This window comes from Poecilia mexicana, unplaced genomic scaffold, assembly GCF_051168715.1.
Source record: "Poecilia mexicana isolate PSO_F unplaced genomic scaffold, ASM5116871v1 scaffold_21, whole genome shotgun sequence".
NCBI classification, from domain to species: Eukaryota; Metazoa; Chordata; class Actinopteri; order Cyprinodontiformes; family Poeciliidae; genus Poecilia; species Poecilia mexicana.
Window position 1 is genome coordinate 8,431,215 of NW_028263390.1, and position 18,212 is coordinate 8,449,426.

The window sequence follows — 18,212 nt, forward strand, 5'->3', positions numbered from 1 at the left end:
TGGCCTAAAACAATGAAATTTCAGGGGAGGGGGGGTTACACACAGGTTGTGATTAGGCAAATTTAGAAGGAAATGGATTTAATTTAGGGGTATCAGATTAAAAGAAGCCAATTAGTAAAATATTTGTAGACGATTTTAAAAACCATGTGTCATTTTCTTTTAATAAAACTCCAACACAACACATCAAAGTCAGTCTGACGAAAATGTGACAAACCTTTAATAGGGCTAAATATTTTTACAAGAGTGTTTTCAGAGAACAACAATCGAGTCGCCACTAATGGGGCTTCCTGTGAAACAGCCGTTTGTTGACATCATCCTGAAAATTACCCCAAGGATTGCCAGGAATCAATTAACTAATCCAGTTCCATGACATCCACCCAAGATCAATGAGAATTACAGGTGGTTTGGGGATTTCTCCACAACCAGGCTGGCAGGAGCCCCTTTGATCAGTTGATTTGTGCTGTTTTAGATTCGCAAAATCTGAAGGATAAATCTGGGGGAAAAAAGAAAAAAATGCAGTCAGTCGTTGTTGTTTCTCACATTTCGTGAGATCACCCACTAGTCGGTAAATTTCCAGCGGCTCATTCCTGTTTGAAGCGATTTTAAACACACGCGGACAGCCAGCAGAAAGCGCACTTGAAAGGTTCCTCTTTTTGTTTATCGGCGGCACTGACAACAGTGGCATTTTGCTGCTGGGAAGTGTTAATGTCAGGGCCCGTCTCTGACCTACTGTAAGTGTCTCATCTGTGTCATCAGATGAGACACTGATGTGAAATGACACAGAGATGCTTTTGTTTATATATATATTTACATATTTTTTTTGCTCTTTATTGTTGGTTTTCCTCGTTCTCGTCCTCGTCGTCCTCGTTCTCATCGTCCTCGTTCTCGTCGCCCTCGTTCTCGTCGTGCTCCGACTCGGGCTCCGGGGTGTAGTCCGGGTCTTCCAAGTAGTACAAAAACTGCTGGTAGGTGAGGGAGTTAGTCCATTTTCCCGTGCGGCTCTTTACTTCCAAGAACAGGGCCACGGTGTCCCGCCGGGGGTCAGCGATGCTGTTATTCCACGGGGTCTCTGTGATCCCCAACAGCACACGTACGCAAGCGGAGATGACCTGCAGTACACACAGCAGGGATGATTCGTTTGAAAATGCAGGCTTTACACGGTTTAAATCTATTTAATAAAGCAGCCCCCCCACCGAGGGAATGGAGGGACCAGGAGGTCTCATAACCACAGGGAAAAGAAACATTTTCTCTCAGTTTAGTACATGGACTTACACAAGTGAATCCTTAGGCAATGCACAAAGTCATACTTCTAGGACTTTTCCACATTTAGTCACATCACATTGACAAACTTTGGTATGTTTAGTTGGGAATTTAATGTGACAGGCAAATTAAAATGTGAATGAAAAAAATGAAATGAAAATCTGCAAAGTGTGGTGTCCATAGTTTTTTTTTGTTAATTAGCTTTTTTGCTAAGATGCAAAATTCTCCAAATAAAATAACACGACATGATGCATCTAACTCGATACAGACAACCACCATGGTGGAGAATAGAGTTGGCAGCATGTTGGTGAGGCAAAGGTGGATAGATAGACTGCAGAGTTTGTGGAAGGATGAATGGAGGTAAATACAGAGAAATTCAGGAGATTCGCATTCCGGTATGATTGTTAACTTGCAGCCAGAACTGCAATAAAATGGCGTAGATCAATTTGTTTGCTCGAATGGCCCAATCAAAATCAGAGGCAAGATTTGCCCACTGATGCTTCCTGTTCATTCAGACTAAAGTTGAGCTGCTATCCAAAGAAGGATGGGCAGACATTTCAGTCGCTATATGTGCAATACCCCAAAGGTTTTCAAATATTATAGCAACATAAATTGGATCTTAAAACGTTGACTCAGGTCGGCTTAATAAAGCTGCATGTCACACTTTTAAAACATGAATATTTTCCTTCCACTTCACAGTTTTGCACCACTTTATCCACCACATAAAATCTCAATATAAAGTTTAAGATTCTGATGTGAAAAAATGTGAAACAAATTAAGGAGACATTGATATGTATGCAAGGAGCTATACATATAAACAATGAAAGCATATGCTGGGAATTTCTTCGTGGAATTTCACTGTCTTTTCATTGTCAGCTCACACATCCCAACAGCTTATCCTTAAAACTATTCTTAGCAGAGTTGAATGTATAGGCATTGCTGCTAAAAGAAAAAAAAAAAAAAAAACTCTGGTTACAGCATTAATTGGATGCCACGTATGCAAAGAAACAGAGTCGAGCAGGATGTGTGACAGTGCCAAGCCGACACTAAGACACCTGAAGATGGCTGCCAGTGCACTCAGAGGAGACTTGTAATTGTTTGCTGAGATTAGACTAAATGATATGGGACGCATTGATGTTTCAGCATTGACTAATAAAGTGCACTTAGGAGTGCCGTCATTAATATTATATTGAATCAACTCTGCCAGTTGAAATTCATCTGATGGGACAGTATTGTTATCATATAAACACGCTCTTATAATGACACAAATGTTGCATGCTTTTCTGCCTATTATCGATACCAGCATGTCTCTGAAATCCGTGATTCCAAGTTTTGGCAAGTTGTTACAGTTGACATGAATGAGCTTCTTTCCGGTGATGAAATTCTCAGTGAAACAAGCCTGCAACAGAAATAAAGTGTCAGAGTTTAGAGACTTAATAGTGTTAATCCATTAGAAAGTTAGCTTAACTTGATCAACATTTCCTTAGTATTACTTTACAGTGAAGTTATTTGGTTTTAGCTAAGGTTTCACCTACTTTGTATTTTGAAAATCCTATAGACTCAACCCACTTTGCAACATCTTCAGTGTCCCACTTCAGAAACTCCATACCTCCTCTGAAAATGTTGCTATGGAAACGGTTGGATACGTTAGTGTTAAGATAGTATTTGTGGCAGCAATGGCAAATATTAACATATTTACAAAAATATCGGATTCGTAGACTTTAAGAAATTTGATCTAGCTAATATTTCAACTAAGTAAAACTAAAATCTAAATCCTAATTCCAGCAAATCGCATAGAAATCAACAAACTTTAGTTTGTTTGGATCCACATCCAATCAGCGCCTTCTTATTTTACAGCTTTAAAAGCCGTAGAGTGATTGGTTGTTAACGATTTATGTCCCGCCCATATGTAGAGAAAGCAGCGAATGGGCGCAAAGCATGATTTTCACAGATCAACTAATCATCTGCGACCCTCCTTTTCGCTTGTAACGCGTGTAAATGTAATGTAGATCTGTTAAATTCCAGGTACGCTGTCCTGTCCTCTGAAAAGCATTGGAGATAAAGTTTCCTTCTCACTGTGTGGGTCGGTTTAAGGAAATTAGATACCTGACTCAACACAATGGCAGCGCTTGTCCTCCGGTCACTGTTACACAACAAGGTAAAGCTCGTATTAATACAAAAGTTTGCTTTTTAATGCATGGCTAAGAAGCTGTTTAGCTAACAAAGTCATGCTCCTTAGACCTTCACTCCTCTTATCCTAGTTTTAGATAATTAGGTTTCATGTAGCTACTACATGTGGGTAATAATTACAAACCTGCGATTTATTCAGAAGACACTATTATTGTTTCGGTTGTTTTTTGGCGATAAATGAAGTTTAAGCTGGTTAATGTGTACTGTTTTTCCTTCAGGCTCCTCTGCGGCTTGGTCGCTTGTGCTACTCCTCTTCCTCAGTGGTAAGCTGTGACACTGACACCCAGCTGTTGCTATAGCACAGAAATAAATCCGACTTCATCACGTGTTCTGCAAAGTATCTCCTGTCTTTCAGTTCATGCGCCTTTTTGTTAATTTCGAAGAGTGCTTACAGAGCAGAGAAACTAGATTTATTTAGTTTTTTGTCACTCTTACATATTTCTAATCTTGAAAATAATATTTATGACAGAGAAATAATCCAAATAAACACAAAATGCGGTTTTCTCATTTATTTAATAATTTTATTAATTCGAAGAAATTTCTACAGATTAGCTTATATGAAAACATTACTGCCCAGTTAACCTAAAAAAAAAAGAAAGAAGCATTTTTGACCCCCTTGGCACCAAAGGTTTCCATCAAGTTTGTGTGAGAACTGACATTGCTGTCTGTGGAAGAATTTTGACCCACTCTTCTTTGCAGAATTGTATTAATTCAGTCACGTTAGCAGATTCTCAAGCATGAACGACTTGTTTAAGATCATTCCATTGCTTCTCAACATGACATACGTTCCACCTTTGACTAGGCCATCAGAACCTTCCTTTTCTTTCTGCTCTTTCACCAACATGTTTGGCTGTTGGTATAAATGCTTCCTGCAGTTTTACTCAACATCTAACAGGATGTTCGCCTCCTAAAACGTCCCATAATTGTCTTGTCGGTATACAGAATTCTCCCATCAGTCTCTGCCATCATCCAGATGTTTTCTTTTTAGAAAACAAGAGACGTGTCTTTGTGTTGTTTTTGGTCGGCTGTGGGCTTCTGGATCGTGGAGGTTCTCTGGAGTCACAAAGCATTAGGAATGGATTTGTAACCTTTCCTGGACAGATAAATGTCAGTGACTTTGTCTCTTGTGTGGGTCTGAAATTATTTAGGTCGGGAACCTGATGTGTTGCTTTTTAACATCTTTTCACCGACTACATGTGGTCAGACGCGGCCCGTAAGTGGTTTTCTGATTAGGACCGGCTTTATCTAATATCAATATTTGTTTCATGATGTGGGACATTTAAGTATGACAGATAAGCCAACAGGACAGCAACAGATGCTGGCAGATACCTTTTTATTGCCCTGCACACCTTGCAACAGACCACTCCATAATAGAAAAGCAGCGCTATAAATATCTGCTGCGCAGCATCAAACAATCAATGCAGCAAAGACGCATCTTGAGTCAAATGCTTCATCAGATCAAATCAGTTTATTCTCATGTTCTTGTTCACTTAATGGTGTACAACTTAGCGAGACAGTTTCTCTGGGGTCTTCAAATACTATTCTGAAAAAAAAAGAAAGAAAAACTTTGAGGAGATGAAATACAAAATATAAACAGCAATGTTCAAAGTAAGGGTAATAATATCACAGCGGTTTATCAGCTTGAGGCGCAAAGCTGTGTAGCAGTCAGACGGTTCCGCGTTTGAAGCTGTGGTACATTTTTATTTTTTTTTCTTGAAGGCAATAGTTCAGGGAGTTCATGGTGAGGTTGTGAGACAGAGATAAATAATACATCACAGATTTATTATCCTTACCATAATGTGCAACATTAATATGGGATTTTACAAGGATTGTTTGGAAAGCAGTAAGTGTTTAATATTCCAGATGTCAGCAGTTAATTTTCCTGACGCAGATGACGCGTTGCTAAAGGCCACAGAGAGGGTTTAAAATGGCTAAAGTTTAGAGAAAAGTCAAGAAGGAGTGGATTTATCTTGACCGATATCGTCATGGCAATATTTAGCAACAACATCGCTTTCACAAGATTATTTTTGATGTCCCGAACTTCTAATTGGAGGCGTCTGAGTTGTTTTTCGAGCTGCGGCCATGTTGGCTCCGTTCAATCAAAGTTCTTCGTCTTCAGACCTTTTCGCAGTGAAATGACGCGGCGGCGTCAGCTGCTGAGAAAACCTTACGAAGCGATCGAAATGGAGTTCACTTGTTTCATGTAAGTGATTGCTTTGTGCTTGCTGATTGTTTTTCCTTTGTGTCGTTTTATGAAACAATCTTAGGTGATTGTCTGGAAATGCGTGGAAAATTAAATGTATTGTTACCAAGTAAATGCATACGGAAGCACAAATAAATCAAAGTCAGTTTGTCTTTGATTTTTTTTTTGTAGGGAAAGCAAAGCTTTTTCTTCCTAATGCATGGTTAGAAACTAATAAGCTGTAAAAGAACTGTACTTTTTTTTTTCTCGCCTCGGAAAAACATTCATTGAAAGCTAGTCGGCCAGCCTTTGACTTTATCAACACCTTCACATTTTATACTTGCATAATTGCTGGAAATTAGGATTTATGGAGCTGAACTGCAGCTATTGGGGGAGACAAAACAACTTTTTTTTTTCTAAACAAATGATTTATTTATTGCACTCAATCTAATTAAAAATATTGCATAAATTACGTCTTTAACATTTATTTATTCATAATTCTTCCATCCCTCCAGATAGGCTTTTATGTTTCACTGGTAAATAGAAGCACACAGCTAAATCACTTAATCAGAATAGATGACATTGAAGCAAACCTTGTAACATATTTGGAGCATTTCAGATTCAATTATAGCTTTGAATTAATCCTCCTAAATTTTTTGCAGAAGACGAGTGCATTGCCAGGTTTTAAGTTTAAAATAGGACGGCGACAAAGACCTGGTTTATTCACCTCTAGCTGCTTTGCACTCTTTAATAAAACACGTAGCAGGTAAATAGACACACCATTAAGCCAAATTATCGTGGTCAGCTCAATTAATGGCAGTCAGTCAGCTATGAAAGGCTTCAAGGAGACATTACACTCTCGGCTCACTTTGTAGTGATTGATGGATGTTGTCAGCAGAGTTATTAAGAATGTAATCATGCAGGAAAGGGGCGTTAATTGTACGCTGCTTTTATCTTCCAGCCGACGACCAAACTCTTCATCGACGGCAAGTTTGTTGAGTCCAGCTCGTCTGAGTGGCTGGACATCCACAACCCTGTGAGTGTTCATACAGGCCTGGAGACACGGCTGCGGTAAAATAACAGGTTATGAAGAGGCTGATGTCAATTTAAATGTGGCAAGAAAACCTGGTGGATGAGGAAAAAGACTTGAGAATGAGGCAGAGTAACACCTGCAGATATGCAGTCTAAGCTATGATGGAAGGGTTTGGGTTGAGGTGTGAAGTCTGGGTCTGAGTCTTGATCTGTTTTGGAATGAGCTCAAGTTTTCTGGTGTTTAAAGCTGGAACTTCTACATAGATGAGTTACAAATGAATGACTATTACTTACATAAAATAAACCATCTATAATTTCCTCTCCACTTCTCAAAAGGGAGCGAGCTAACAAAGGTTAGCTAACAAATAACTTTTCAGCAAAATGTAGGCACTGGTTTTAAGTAAACAATTCCCTGATATTGACAAAAATGTACTAGTTTTACGTATAGCACCTTAAAAAATCTTAAATTCATATATCTCAAATTAAGGCCTTAAAATGTCTTAAATTAACATTGTGTCTTGACATGACTATTTAATTTGGTTCTCTGTGTCAAAGGCAAAGGTTTGAGATGCATTTGGATTTCCACACTGAGTGTGACTTTGGACAGTTGAGGCTACTGATAGCTCACTGCTAACATACTTTGCTGGCTAGCTAGCTTTGTTTTGCTTCTACAATGGGTACTTGCAAATCCAGTTGGCTGGACAAAGATTGTGCATTTCTGTGGAGATACAGGTCTTTGATTTGAGTTGGTAAAAGCTGCAGAAGCCTTGTATAATAAGACATTTTCCCCATATTATAAGTGAGCTAATCTGCCTCTGAAGCTACTTTTCACCAGAATTAAAGACTTAAAACAAGCTCCTCTATCTAGCGTAAAAAGTTACTTGTCCGTTAGGTTTGTCCTATTTCAGATGTACTCTAGAAACTAGACCAAAAGTATTTGGTAAGGGGTTTTTTGTTGTTTTTTTGCAGTGATTCTCAAAATGTGAAAAGCCTCAAGGGGTTTTGTAAGACGCTACATGTGGATAAATTAGTCTCTCCAGTTGCCTTTGTGTTGTTGCTTGATTTGTTAAGCAAGAGAAAAAAGTTTGTAGCTTGTCAAGTATTAGCCTCTAGCTACGCTGTGTCTGATTACTGCCTTGGAACAGATCCATCTCATCACGTAAAAAAACACAAAAGCTGTAAATGACAGGAGAAAAAAACCCCAAACCCTAATCTATTGTTAATATTAATGGAATAATGTCCTGCATTTCATGCCAAGCAATCACTTCTTTTTCTCCCAGTCAGCTCTGAACAGCGTCTCTCCTTCCCCTCAGGCCACTAACGAAGTGGTGGGACGCGTTCCCAAAGCCACTCAGGAGGAGATGCTGGCCGCCATGGATTCCTGCTCCAGAGCTTTCCGCTCGTGGTCCGAGACGTCCGTCCTCAGCAGGCAGCAGATCTTCCTGCGCTACCAGCAGCTCATCAAGGACAACATTGTAGGGAAAATGGCCGCCTTCTTAGACGGTCATCTCGTCTGCTGAGCTGACCTTCGCGTGTTTTCCTAATGTTTCAGAAAGAACTGGCAAAGCTAATCACCTTGGAGCAGGGCAAAACGCTTGCTGATGCAGAGGGAGATGTGTTCAGAGGACTCCGTGAGTAAAGTGTTCACTTTAGGCATGGAACGATTAATCGGATTAATCGGCAGCTCATCTAGCAATCGATTAATCGTTAGCTGGAGTATGCAGACTCCAAAAAATCCCAATGCGTTCAAAACAGTAATATATATATTTTGCATTTAAAATAAAAACACACTTGTGCATGTAAACATGTGTAGGTCAAAACCCCTCAAATGTTATAGTTTTAGCTTCTCCCGGTTCATATTTGTTAAATGGATGCTGTGGTATTGCATTTTAGGCAAAATAAAGTTTTCTTAGGGTTAGGGGCTAGGGTTTTTTTTTTTTAAGGTTTTGTTGGCTCTAGTGGCCTTTATTTGAAAGTAGTTTTGACAGGAAAGAGGGTTATGAGAGAGGGGGGAAGACATGCGGCAAATATCACCAGGCCGGGAACAGAACCTGCGACCACCGGCATGAGGACCAAGGCCTCAAACATGGGTTGTGCTTTTGCCCCTGCACCACCACAGCACCCATAAAAAAGAAATTTAGATAAAAAATAAAAAAAATCAGTAGAATGTACCATTTTTAAAAATCTGGAAGAACTTTTACTAAGAGCTACAGGAAAAACAGCAGAAATCCACATCCCTCAGCTTAAACTGTATCAAATATTGTCCGTTTTTAAAGCTCAAAGTTTGACGATGAAGCGGTCGCAGGGTTTTTATCTCTGAAATGTAACCGCTACAGCGAACAGTACCGTTGCAGCTTTAGGATATTTCATTTGACTGCATGTGAAAAAGTCCTTCCAGGCTGTGTTTCTGTTTGGAATAAAAGAGTAATTGTTTAGCTCACCTCACTGAATCTTTCTGGCATCAAGAAGAAACATATTGAGAAGCTGAGAGAGTCCTGCCCACTTTAAAAAAAAAAAAGAGCTATTTCAGTAGCTACAAGATAGAGCTGTGGAAAAAAAAAAGTATTTATTTTTTCGGTACTTGGTGGAGATCCCAGTTTTTGTGTGCTCAGATTATTCTGGCGTGCTAACTTTTCTATTATCAGCTGAAAGTCAGGCTCCATTTGGAGCGCCGCTGCCTGGAGTAGAGATTTTCTCCTGAACAGGGGGGCACTGGTGCTTGAAGTTTGTTCAAGTTTTTATCACAGCTTATTACTTGGAAATTGAACTTTTTTTTTTCTTTCTGTAGAAGTTAAAATACAAACTTTGGATAGCAGGGTGACGCAGGAAATGAACTAGAAAGAACCACAGTGTCATTATTGTAAGCCTTCACTTCTCCCATTGACTGCTTCTCTGATTAACTACCAGAGAAAGATGCTCTGAAGGAAGCTTAAAGCTTGAGTTGGTGTTTTATAACCTAACCCCGCTCTAAATTTCTCCACGTCTTTCTCCCCAACTTGCCTGCTGCGTCTCTTGATCTTCATGATGCTGTTTGTTCATCAGTGGTCTTTTAATAAACCCCCCAAAGCCTCCACAGAACAGCTGGATGTATTATGAATTTAAATTACACACAGTGGAGAACCTGAATACAAGTTGGTTAACTTTTGAATGCTGCAAATAAAAAAATCAACAAAATCTTAAGTATTTCTTGGTTTACTTTCTAGTGCAAATATGTTAGGACACTTGAAATAAGACAAAACGACCTTAAAAGTAACTTTTCAGCAATATATAGGAGTCAGTAATTCCTTAATAATGATGGAAAAAGTTGTAAAATCAATATGGAGGAATTATTTATTTAAAACAAACGCCCAGTGATTATTTGAAAAAAGAGAAAAACCTTGCATCTTTTCTATGCACCCCACAATTATGTACCTAAAATCTCAATTTGAAGAAGTACGAATACTTCTGTTATTCACTGTAAATTTTGACTCACCCTTGGAAGTGAATGTAATCCTGTCTGACAAGTCTGCTGACATTCCGCTCCGTGTCTCGGCTTGGATTTATCCCTGACATGCACCATCTATTACGGCAGCTTACCGAGGCAGGTGGGAGCCTTCCTAATTGTCCCTAATGAACACAATCAGGCTCAGGGTAGCAGGTTAATCTCTTTAAACAGATATCTGCATACAAATACGCAGAGCGGGTCGGTAGGCGGTGGAGGGGGGCAAGACTTTTGGCTGCCAAAGCCGTCTGGTTCCAATCACAGTCGAGCTGTAGCTTGTGTGGTAATTAACGTGTGTGTTAATACTAATGCAACGTGAAGAATACGTTTTATCAGAGCAGCGATGCTTTTGATTTTGTTCCAAGTGTAAATAACTGAGCAGAACAAGAGCGTTTTGGCTGTCTCGTTACATTTCATGAATTTTTTTTTTTTGTATATGTATATAAATGCATCTGCTCCCCTCAGAGGTGGTTGAACACGCCTGCAGCATCACCTCCCTCATGCTGGGCGAAACCCTCCCCTCCATCACCAAGGACATGGACACGTACACGTACCGCCTGCCCCTCGGCGTCTGCGCCGGCGTCGCCCCCTTCAACTTCCCGGCCATGATTCCTCTGTGGATGTTCCCCATCGGTATGGTGTGCGGCAACACGTACTTGATGAAGCCGTCCGAGCGCGTCCCAGGATGCACCATGCTCCTGGCCAAGCTGCTGCAGGACGCGGGCGCACCAGATGGCACTCTGAACATCATCCATGGGCAGCATGCAGGTGAGTCTCTGCTGCGTTACGGCTTCCCAGTGTGAGTTTGTGGTAAACAATAGTGAGGAATCCAAAAATAACTCCCTTCCACAAAATAATATAAACTGGAGTTACATGTGCATTTATCGTATTGTTTGTCATTTATCATGATAAAGTTTTTACCATAAGATTGTGATTTATTGTAAAACTCTGGGTTTTGTTTGGATTAGGGCTGTTGTAAACGAATATTTTAGTAATCGAGTAATCTATCGATTATTCTTACGATTAATCGAGTAATCGGATAAAAAAAATATATAAAATGAAATATTGGTAAATCTGGCATAATACCGGTGTTACTATCAGATATCAATATCAGTCCAATTTTTCATATTTGAGCATCCCTAACAGTTGCTTTTTTTGTAGTTTAGAAAACTAACCTGTAACAATAATAGCTCACTTTCTAAGTTAACCAGAAGAAAAGTTATAGAAAAATCTGAAATTATATTGAATTTAATAACAAAGAGGCAGGCTCACAAATATGCTTATAAAAAATGTCTACAATCCAGCTTTTAATTTATGTATTCATCTTCAGTGAGTTTAATAGATTAATTAAACTCACCTTGCCACCTAACCTGTCACGCTTTGGGTTTGAAAATACGGGAAATGCCGCATGGAGTGGAAGGAGAGGGCGAATGAACGAACGTAAGATGGGGTGGAGGGGAGGAAATAGACCAGCGGACTGACGAACCGTTAGACCGGGGGACGAACACGGGGGGAAGCAATACGGGATATTTACGACACCTTCACTGGTCACACTCAGAAACTCATCTACCAGCCATGTACGATGCGCTCCGCCACCCGTTTCTTCAGACCGGGATATGAAATTTATTGTGCGGTTCGTCGGTAAAGCTACATTTACACGGTAAGCATCAGCTACTCAGCCGCCCGCCCTGTTCAGTCTATCCGCTCACCTCAGCGCTCTTCCCGCCGTTCGCTTTCAACCAGCAGCCCCGGAGGAGAAATGCTGCCGTACTCCAGGCATTCCCCCAGTCATTTTAAGGTCGGGCATTATCATCAATCAATAAAATCCCCACGGGCCAATCTTGAAAATTGGACTTTATGCCGCTGAGACTTAGCTTTTGTCAACAACTCAGAGGCGGAAGTGAGAGCTTCGCGCAACGCAAATGAAGTCCCGGCCGGAACACGGTGCGCTAACTAATAAAACATAAATTAACGAAGCTTCGAGGCAGGTAAATTTTCCTCGAGGAATTTTAGTAATCGAGGTACTCGAATCATTCGAGGAATCGTTTCAGCCCTAGTTTGGATTGGCGTTTTTTTTTAATTTTATTATTTTATCCTATTTGTTCAGTAAAGGTGTATTAACATATTTGAAACTATGATTAAATGAAGTTACTTTGTGCATTTTAGTGAAAATACTATTTATGTGACTAGATGGGAATGTTTTTCAAGTATTTGTGTTTGTGGACTAAAATAACTGCGACACACAGTTACAGCCGTACAGTTAACTAGAAAAACAGTAATAGTTCTAAAGTATCATGATTGAAAAAAATCGTCTCATTTTGCAGATTTCTGATTTAAACGTGTAGGCATTTTTTTAGATGATGTTAGAAACAGTTTAATAAATGCAAATAAACAATTCAATTCATTTTCTTAAATAAGAAAATTGACATTTTTTGCCTAAAATGTAATAACGCAGTGAAAATATATCAGTATCGACTACTTTTTCTTTGATTTAATCATTTAATAATTGGATAGTAAGAGGTGCTTAATAGGAGATTTGTATTTTTTAACCAGGTTAACTTTATACCATTTGAGAAGTTCCAAGTATATTTACAAACAAATTAATTTTTTTTTTAACCTGATATGAATCATGTATTCATTTTTGGACAGTTTTGGCTTCATAACTGCAAAATTAAATCCTAATAAATTAAATTAAAGAGTGTGGCTGTAATAGGACAACTTGTGGAAAGGTGGGAATGCTTGTTCGGAGCTGTGTAAATCATAATTTGGATGCATTCCTTTAAAGCTGAGGCACAGATTTAAACAAAAAATAAAAAGAAGGAGCTTAAACCACTTTTTTTTTTCTTTTTGTTTGTGTGTAGCTGTGAATTTCATCTGTGACCATCCAGCCATCAAAGCCATCAGCTTTGTGGGATCCAACCAAGCAGGAGAGTACATCTACGAGCGCGGCTCCAAGAACGGAAAGAGGGTTCAGTCCAACATGGTACTCTCACTGCTTCGCTGGACGCTCTCAAATCGCACCACTCTGACGTTAAAGAGCCAATTATTTCCAGTGATGATTCGCACATCGGAGAACTGTCCTCAATTTTGTCGTTCAGGGTGCCAAGAACCATGGTGTGGTGATGCCTGACGCCAACAAGGAGAACACCATCAACCAGCTGGTGGGGGCCGCTTTCGGAGCAGCCGGCCAGCGATGCATGGCTCTCTCCACTGCCATCTTCGTTGGGGAGTCTCGTGACTGGCTCCCAGAGCTGGTGGAGCGCTCCAGATCGCTGCGCGTAAACGCAGGTAACTCCCCCTCAGGAACAGTCAAAAGAAGATTAGTGTCTTCTTTTTTTTTTTTAGATATATATATGCAAAACAGCCTAAAGTATAACCACTTATTACAGATTTTTATCAGAAAATGCCCGTTGAGGACGCTGCCCTGGTCAAATATACAAATTGTTTTTGCTCCAGGCGATCAGCCCGGGGCCGATGTGGGGCCCCTGATCTCCCCTGAAGCCAGGGCCAAAGTGGAGTATTTGATCCAGAGCGGCGTGGATGAAGGCGCCAAGCTGCTGCTGGACGGGAGGAATGTTCACGTCAAAGGATACGAGAACGGAAACTTTGTCGGACCCACCATCCTGAGCAACGTAAAGGTGAGCTGGCCATCTGAATTTACAGTCTTCCAAAAGTATTCAAACCCCCTAAGCTTTTTTTTTTTTCCATTAGGTTTTATGTAGAGGTGCACCGATTGCAGTTTTCTGGCCAATTGCCGATTACCGATGTTTTAAAAAGCCTAAGTTACTGATTCCGATTTTGGCCGCTACCATTTTATTTTCTGAAATGTTGCTCAAATATCAAGAAAGTTGCTGAACTGGCAACTATGGGGTGACTGTTGTTAACTGTAAATGTGCAGACATGACCTGGTCGGCCGGTTTGTCAGTCAAACGTCTCTCATGGGAGAAAAGAAAAGCACAGTGGTTGATTTTTTTTTTTTTTTTTTTTGACCTTTGCTGAGGTTGATGACATCAGTGGATAAGATCGGCTTCACAGGTAAAAATCGGCCGATTACCGATCTCCTAAAATTAAGGAAATCAGCACCGATAAATCCCCGTTGTTAGAGGGCAGGGGGGGACAAAAAAATCATATTCGGAGCAGCAATTAAGCCAAAAATGTACAAAGAAATACAAATTTTACATTTAAGATAAAAACACCTTTTTATGCAAATATATTTTAGCCAAAAATCACAATAATTGATTATTAAAATAACCATTAGTTGCAGCCCAAGACAAAAGGTAAAAGGTCCAAAGGGTGTGAATACTTTTAAAGTCATTATCGGTTGGACAAAATAGATGAGCTGGACTTTAGCTGTCTCTATTATTATTCTTTACTGTACAAAAGAACGATTTTCCTCTGGGGCTGCATGTCCCTGCAGGGCGTTCTGAAAATGGAAAGAGAATAATATCACCAAGGAAGAAGTTTTCATTTCTGAAAAACCTATTTGGATCTAAAGTGAAAGAAAACTCCCATCAGTCTCTTTGCTCATCAGGGGAATGAGAAAGTTCGTCCTGCTCTTCCCATTTCTTTCCTGATTCTGTTTACATTAATTGGTAAATTCACAGACCTTAACGATGGTGGAGATTCAGATTAAAAGTCCAACTATAACTTGTATAACTAAGTTGAGGAGAATACAGATTTTCTTCTCTCCAGCATGGTTATTATTAGACAGACATTGTATATTGCAGACTAATGAAACCCTCCAAGCCTCCTAAAATAGGGAAGCTGTGCAGTTTTTTTTTATGCATCATTATTTTCTGCAAAATGAGCATACTAGTAACAGTCTTGCTCTTGAATAATGCTCAAGATTGGGTTTTTTTCCACACTCTGATCATGTCTGTTGTTTTCAGCCGGACATGAAATGCTATAAGGAGGAGATCTTTGGGCCGGTGCTCATAATCCTGGAAGCCGACAGCTTGGACGAAGCCATATCTCTGATCAACAGAAACCCTTATGGCAACGGCACGGCCATTTTTACCACCAACGGAGCCACGGCGCGCAAATACACACACGAGGTGGATGTGGGCCAGGTGAGAGAAAGGGAGAGATGTTTGTAAAAAGACGCAAGGGTTAAGTTTAATCAACAAGCGTTTCAGCTTTAATGGAGACGCGGTTGCTTTTGAATTAGCGATGTCGAGCTCAGTCGCGCACCTTGGAAGCCGCGGTTTGTTGTGTCGTGATAATCGGCTTTCCCGCTGGCTGAAAACATTTCTGAAGCATCAGTGGTTTATGGCTTGAAGCTCATTTGCATCATCATCTCAGCCTGTCATTACTTGATGAATTTGTATACGCACGACGCGGCGGAACCTCACCGTTTGTTGCCGGTTTCCTAGGTGGAGTTATTAATAACATGGACCAAATTGCCTCCGGATGCAGTTGGGTAGACCTAAAAAACCAATTTGAGCGACAAAATGTACAACGCGGCGCCGAGCAAAACGGCTCAGCAGAGCTCCAGTGAGCAGTCGTAATTATCGAACGTGACCCCTTATCAGGAAGATGGATTGTTTTGTTCTGTTGCGGCTTTATAAATGGGAGTTCTCAGATTTGTCTGGTTCTCGTCAATGTTTGCAACAAATCCTCTTAGATTCTGCAAAATCCCTAAATCCAGATTTCAGATTTCAGCACTTGGGTATAAAGAGATTCATTTGGTATAAATGTATGTTGTATGTCCCTGCTGCTTTCCAGTCATTTTGGCAGTGAAACATGGACGGTTTAATGCATTTCCACAGGTTGGGGTGAATGTACCTATCCCCGTCCCTCTGCCCATGTTCTCCTTCACCGGCTCCAGAGGTTCCTTCAGAGGAGACACCAACTTCTACGGCAAGCAGGTAAAAAGACTAGAGGTGTGCCGATCGATCGGTCACCGATCATAATCGGGCCGATTTTCGTGAAAAAGTGCATGATCGGTGATCGGCGATCATTGGCTCTTGTTGCCGATACCGATCATCTCATTTCGCAGCCTGCCTGTGCAGCTGGTCTCCTCTTTCCTTCACTCTGCGCAAACGCGCAGCAACAAATCCTAAGCTAAGCGATGTGGAACTATAACGCACTGAGTGAATGGGGAAGTTTGCGTGTTGCGGCGGAAAATTGAAGCAGGTCAAAATGCATCAACACAACGAAGCTAATACGACATAAAAACAATGCCATACTTGACGGAGTTTGTCTACATCGAGGCTCACTGCAGTAAAAAAGACATACGGAGGATCAGATAGCAGGTAAAGCAGCGCACAGCTACAAACACTCACCCGGATTAGCATGACGGTCAGAAAGCTAAACAAATAACCCGCAAAATTATTTAAGTCTTCGAGCTGCGATGTAAGACGCTGGTTCTGCTCTGCTGTTGAACCGCTGCTACGCTACAGGTAGTAATATTTCACAGATGGAGCTTCGCTTCTGCTCCACCTGGTAGTGACTCTCACACCGAACCTCTGTTTAAAGCTGCAGCACCTAACTTAAAAAAATACATTTTACCTACATATTAAAACTTTCGCTGTCCTAACATGAGACAGATGGTCTCTAAAAAAATAATCGATCTCCTCTTGATCTGCATAATTACTCCGCTCAGTCAGAAACAGCCAATCAGAGCTAGCAGTAATCAGCTAGCCGCCATGCTATCAGGAATTTTTTTGGCAATGTTGAGAGGTTTTATTTTGGCTCTTTGCATTATTTAGCCTCTTCAGAGCCTTCATATGTTATCAGTCTGTTAAAGATAGTATTATCAATAGCAGTACAATTTGCACAATGCCTGTTTTGTTTAGTTTTCTTCTTGAAATTTTTTTATTAAAAACAAGTTTTTGTCTAAATTAAGGTGAATTTGTGGTTCCTTTTTCCACATAATGTAACCGGTAGTGTTTATGATAAAAAAATAATAATAAAATAATAATAATGTGATCGGTATTGGTGATCGGTATCGGTGTATCGGCCCTCATGGGTGATCGGTATCGGTATCGGCAGGAAAAAACCTGATCGGCACATCCCTAAAAAAGACAAAAACAAATTTTTTCTTTTTTTTTTTTATTTATTTTTTCCAAGATGCTTTGCATTAATGATCTCAAAGACATAAAAGTATTTTCCTGTCAACAAATTTGCCCCATTTTCCCTGCAGGGCATTCAGTTCTTCACTCAGATCAAGACCGTGACGTCTCAGTGGAAGGCAGAGGACGCCACGGTAACGAGCCCTGCTGTCACCATGCCGACCATGGGACGCTAAGCTAAAGAGACAGTTTATACCTCACTGACTTCCTACCTGCCTTAACAAGAAGACAGAGTGGAGTTCAGGAAGCTATTATCGGTTACTTCTTTATTTTACTGGTTGGGAAAATGAAACCCTCCTTTTTTTTTTTATGCAAATGTTTTAACTTTTAAATTTGTTGAAAAACAACAAATTACAGCCATTTTATTTCCTCACACATGGTGCACCAACACACAGGTGTAGGTTATATTCCTCATCTGTTTTCTTGCTTGTCCTGAACAGACCTCAGGGTTGGTCAGTTAGTCAAGGCCGGTCGGTTTTATTATATTACAAAGAGAAAAATTCTGGTTTTCAGCTGCAGAACAAGAATCTTTGTGCAGGTTTATGAACAAATAGTTTCATTAATCTGATTTTAAATGTGAAAAAAAAATTATGCACACAAAACTGACCTAAGTTGCAGTTTTACTTCATTAAAACTAAAAGGAAATCTTGTTTTTGTACTGTAAGGGCACTAAATAGTGTCTCATGTTGTGGGTCGGATTTGCATTACTGTCAGATTCAGTTTGTAGCAGTAAAGGTGTTATGGTTAGATCGGACTGTACTGCATGCTGTGAACTTGAACCATAATAATCTAAATCAGCCAGTATGGTAAAATATCCGACATGTACTGTTATTACTCATGTTACAATTTTTGAAAGCAACACATTAATCATGTAGCCACTTTAAACCTTGTACCCTTCATTCCCTTTGAGTTTGCGAGAGCAAACAGTGATGGCACTGTGAGCTATTGTAATAAAAACAGTCATTTGAGTGGAGTGAACATTGATTTCTGTTCA

The 18,212-nt window shown here is 40.1% G+C and overlaps 2 protein-coding genes across 2 annotated transcripts; one reads left to right on the forward strand and one right to left on the reverse strand.

Annotated features, from left to right (window-relative positions):
• Positions 1-789: 789 nt before the first annotated feature.
• On the reverse strand, positions 790-8,471 carry LOC106922132 (sterile alpha motif domain-containing protein 15). The gene is made up of 4 exons (XM_014994318.2): positions 8,456-8,471; positions 2,796-2,872; positions 2,561-2,659; positions 790-1,109 (listed from the first exon to the last, which is right to left on the reverse strand). The coding sequence occupies exons 1-4, from the start codon at positions 8,469-8,471 to the stop codon at positions 828-830; spliced, it is 474 nt and encodes a 157-aa protein (XP_014849804.2). The 3' UTR covers positions 790-827.
• LOC106922127 (methylmalonate-semialdehyde/malonate-semialdehyde dehydrogenase [acylating], mitochondrial-like) lies at positions 3,218-18,196 on the forward strand. Its single transcript, XM_014994312.2, has 12 exons — positions 3,218-3,418; positions 3,669-3,713; positions 6,594-6,668; positions 7,978-8,139; positions 8,217-8,295; positions 10,611-10,913; positions 13,007-13,128; positions 13,244-13,433; positions 13,602-13,783; positions 15,035-15,214; positions 15,914-16,012; positions 17,290-18,196. The coding sequence occupies exons 1-12, from the start codon at positions 3,380-3,382 to the stop codon at positions 17,392-17,394; spliced, it is 1,581 nt and encodes a 526-aa protein (XP_014849798.2). The 5' UTR covers positions 3,218-3,379; the 3' UTR covers positions 17,395-18,196.
• Positions 18,197-18,212: the final 16 nt, after the last annotated feature.

Excerpts from the sequence above, each read along its gene's own strand:
- LOC106922132 (XM_014994318.2), bottom strand. Across the intron at positions 2,660-2,795 it reads TAGGATTTTCAAAATACAAA|GCTTGTTTCACTGAGAATTT; the intron begins GTAGGTGAAACC and ends TTTCTGTTGCAG. Across the intron at positions 1,110-2,560 it reads CGGATTTCAGAGACATGCTG|GTCATCTCCGCTTGCGTACG; the intron begins GTATCGATAATA and ends TGTGTACTGCAG.
- LOC106922127 (XM_014994312.2), top strand. The coding sequence starts at position 3,380 with ATGGCAGCGCTTGTCCTCCGGTCACTGTTACACAACAAG. Across the intron at positions 3,714-6,593 it reads GCTACTCCTCTTCCTCAGTG|CCGACGACCAAACTCTTCAT; the intron begins GTAAGCTGTGAC and ends TTTATCTTCCAG. Across the intron at positions 15,215-15,913 it reads ACGAGGTGGATGTGGGCCAG|GTTGGGGTGAATGTACCTAT; the intron begins GTGAGAGAAAGG and ends GCATTTCCACAG.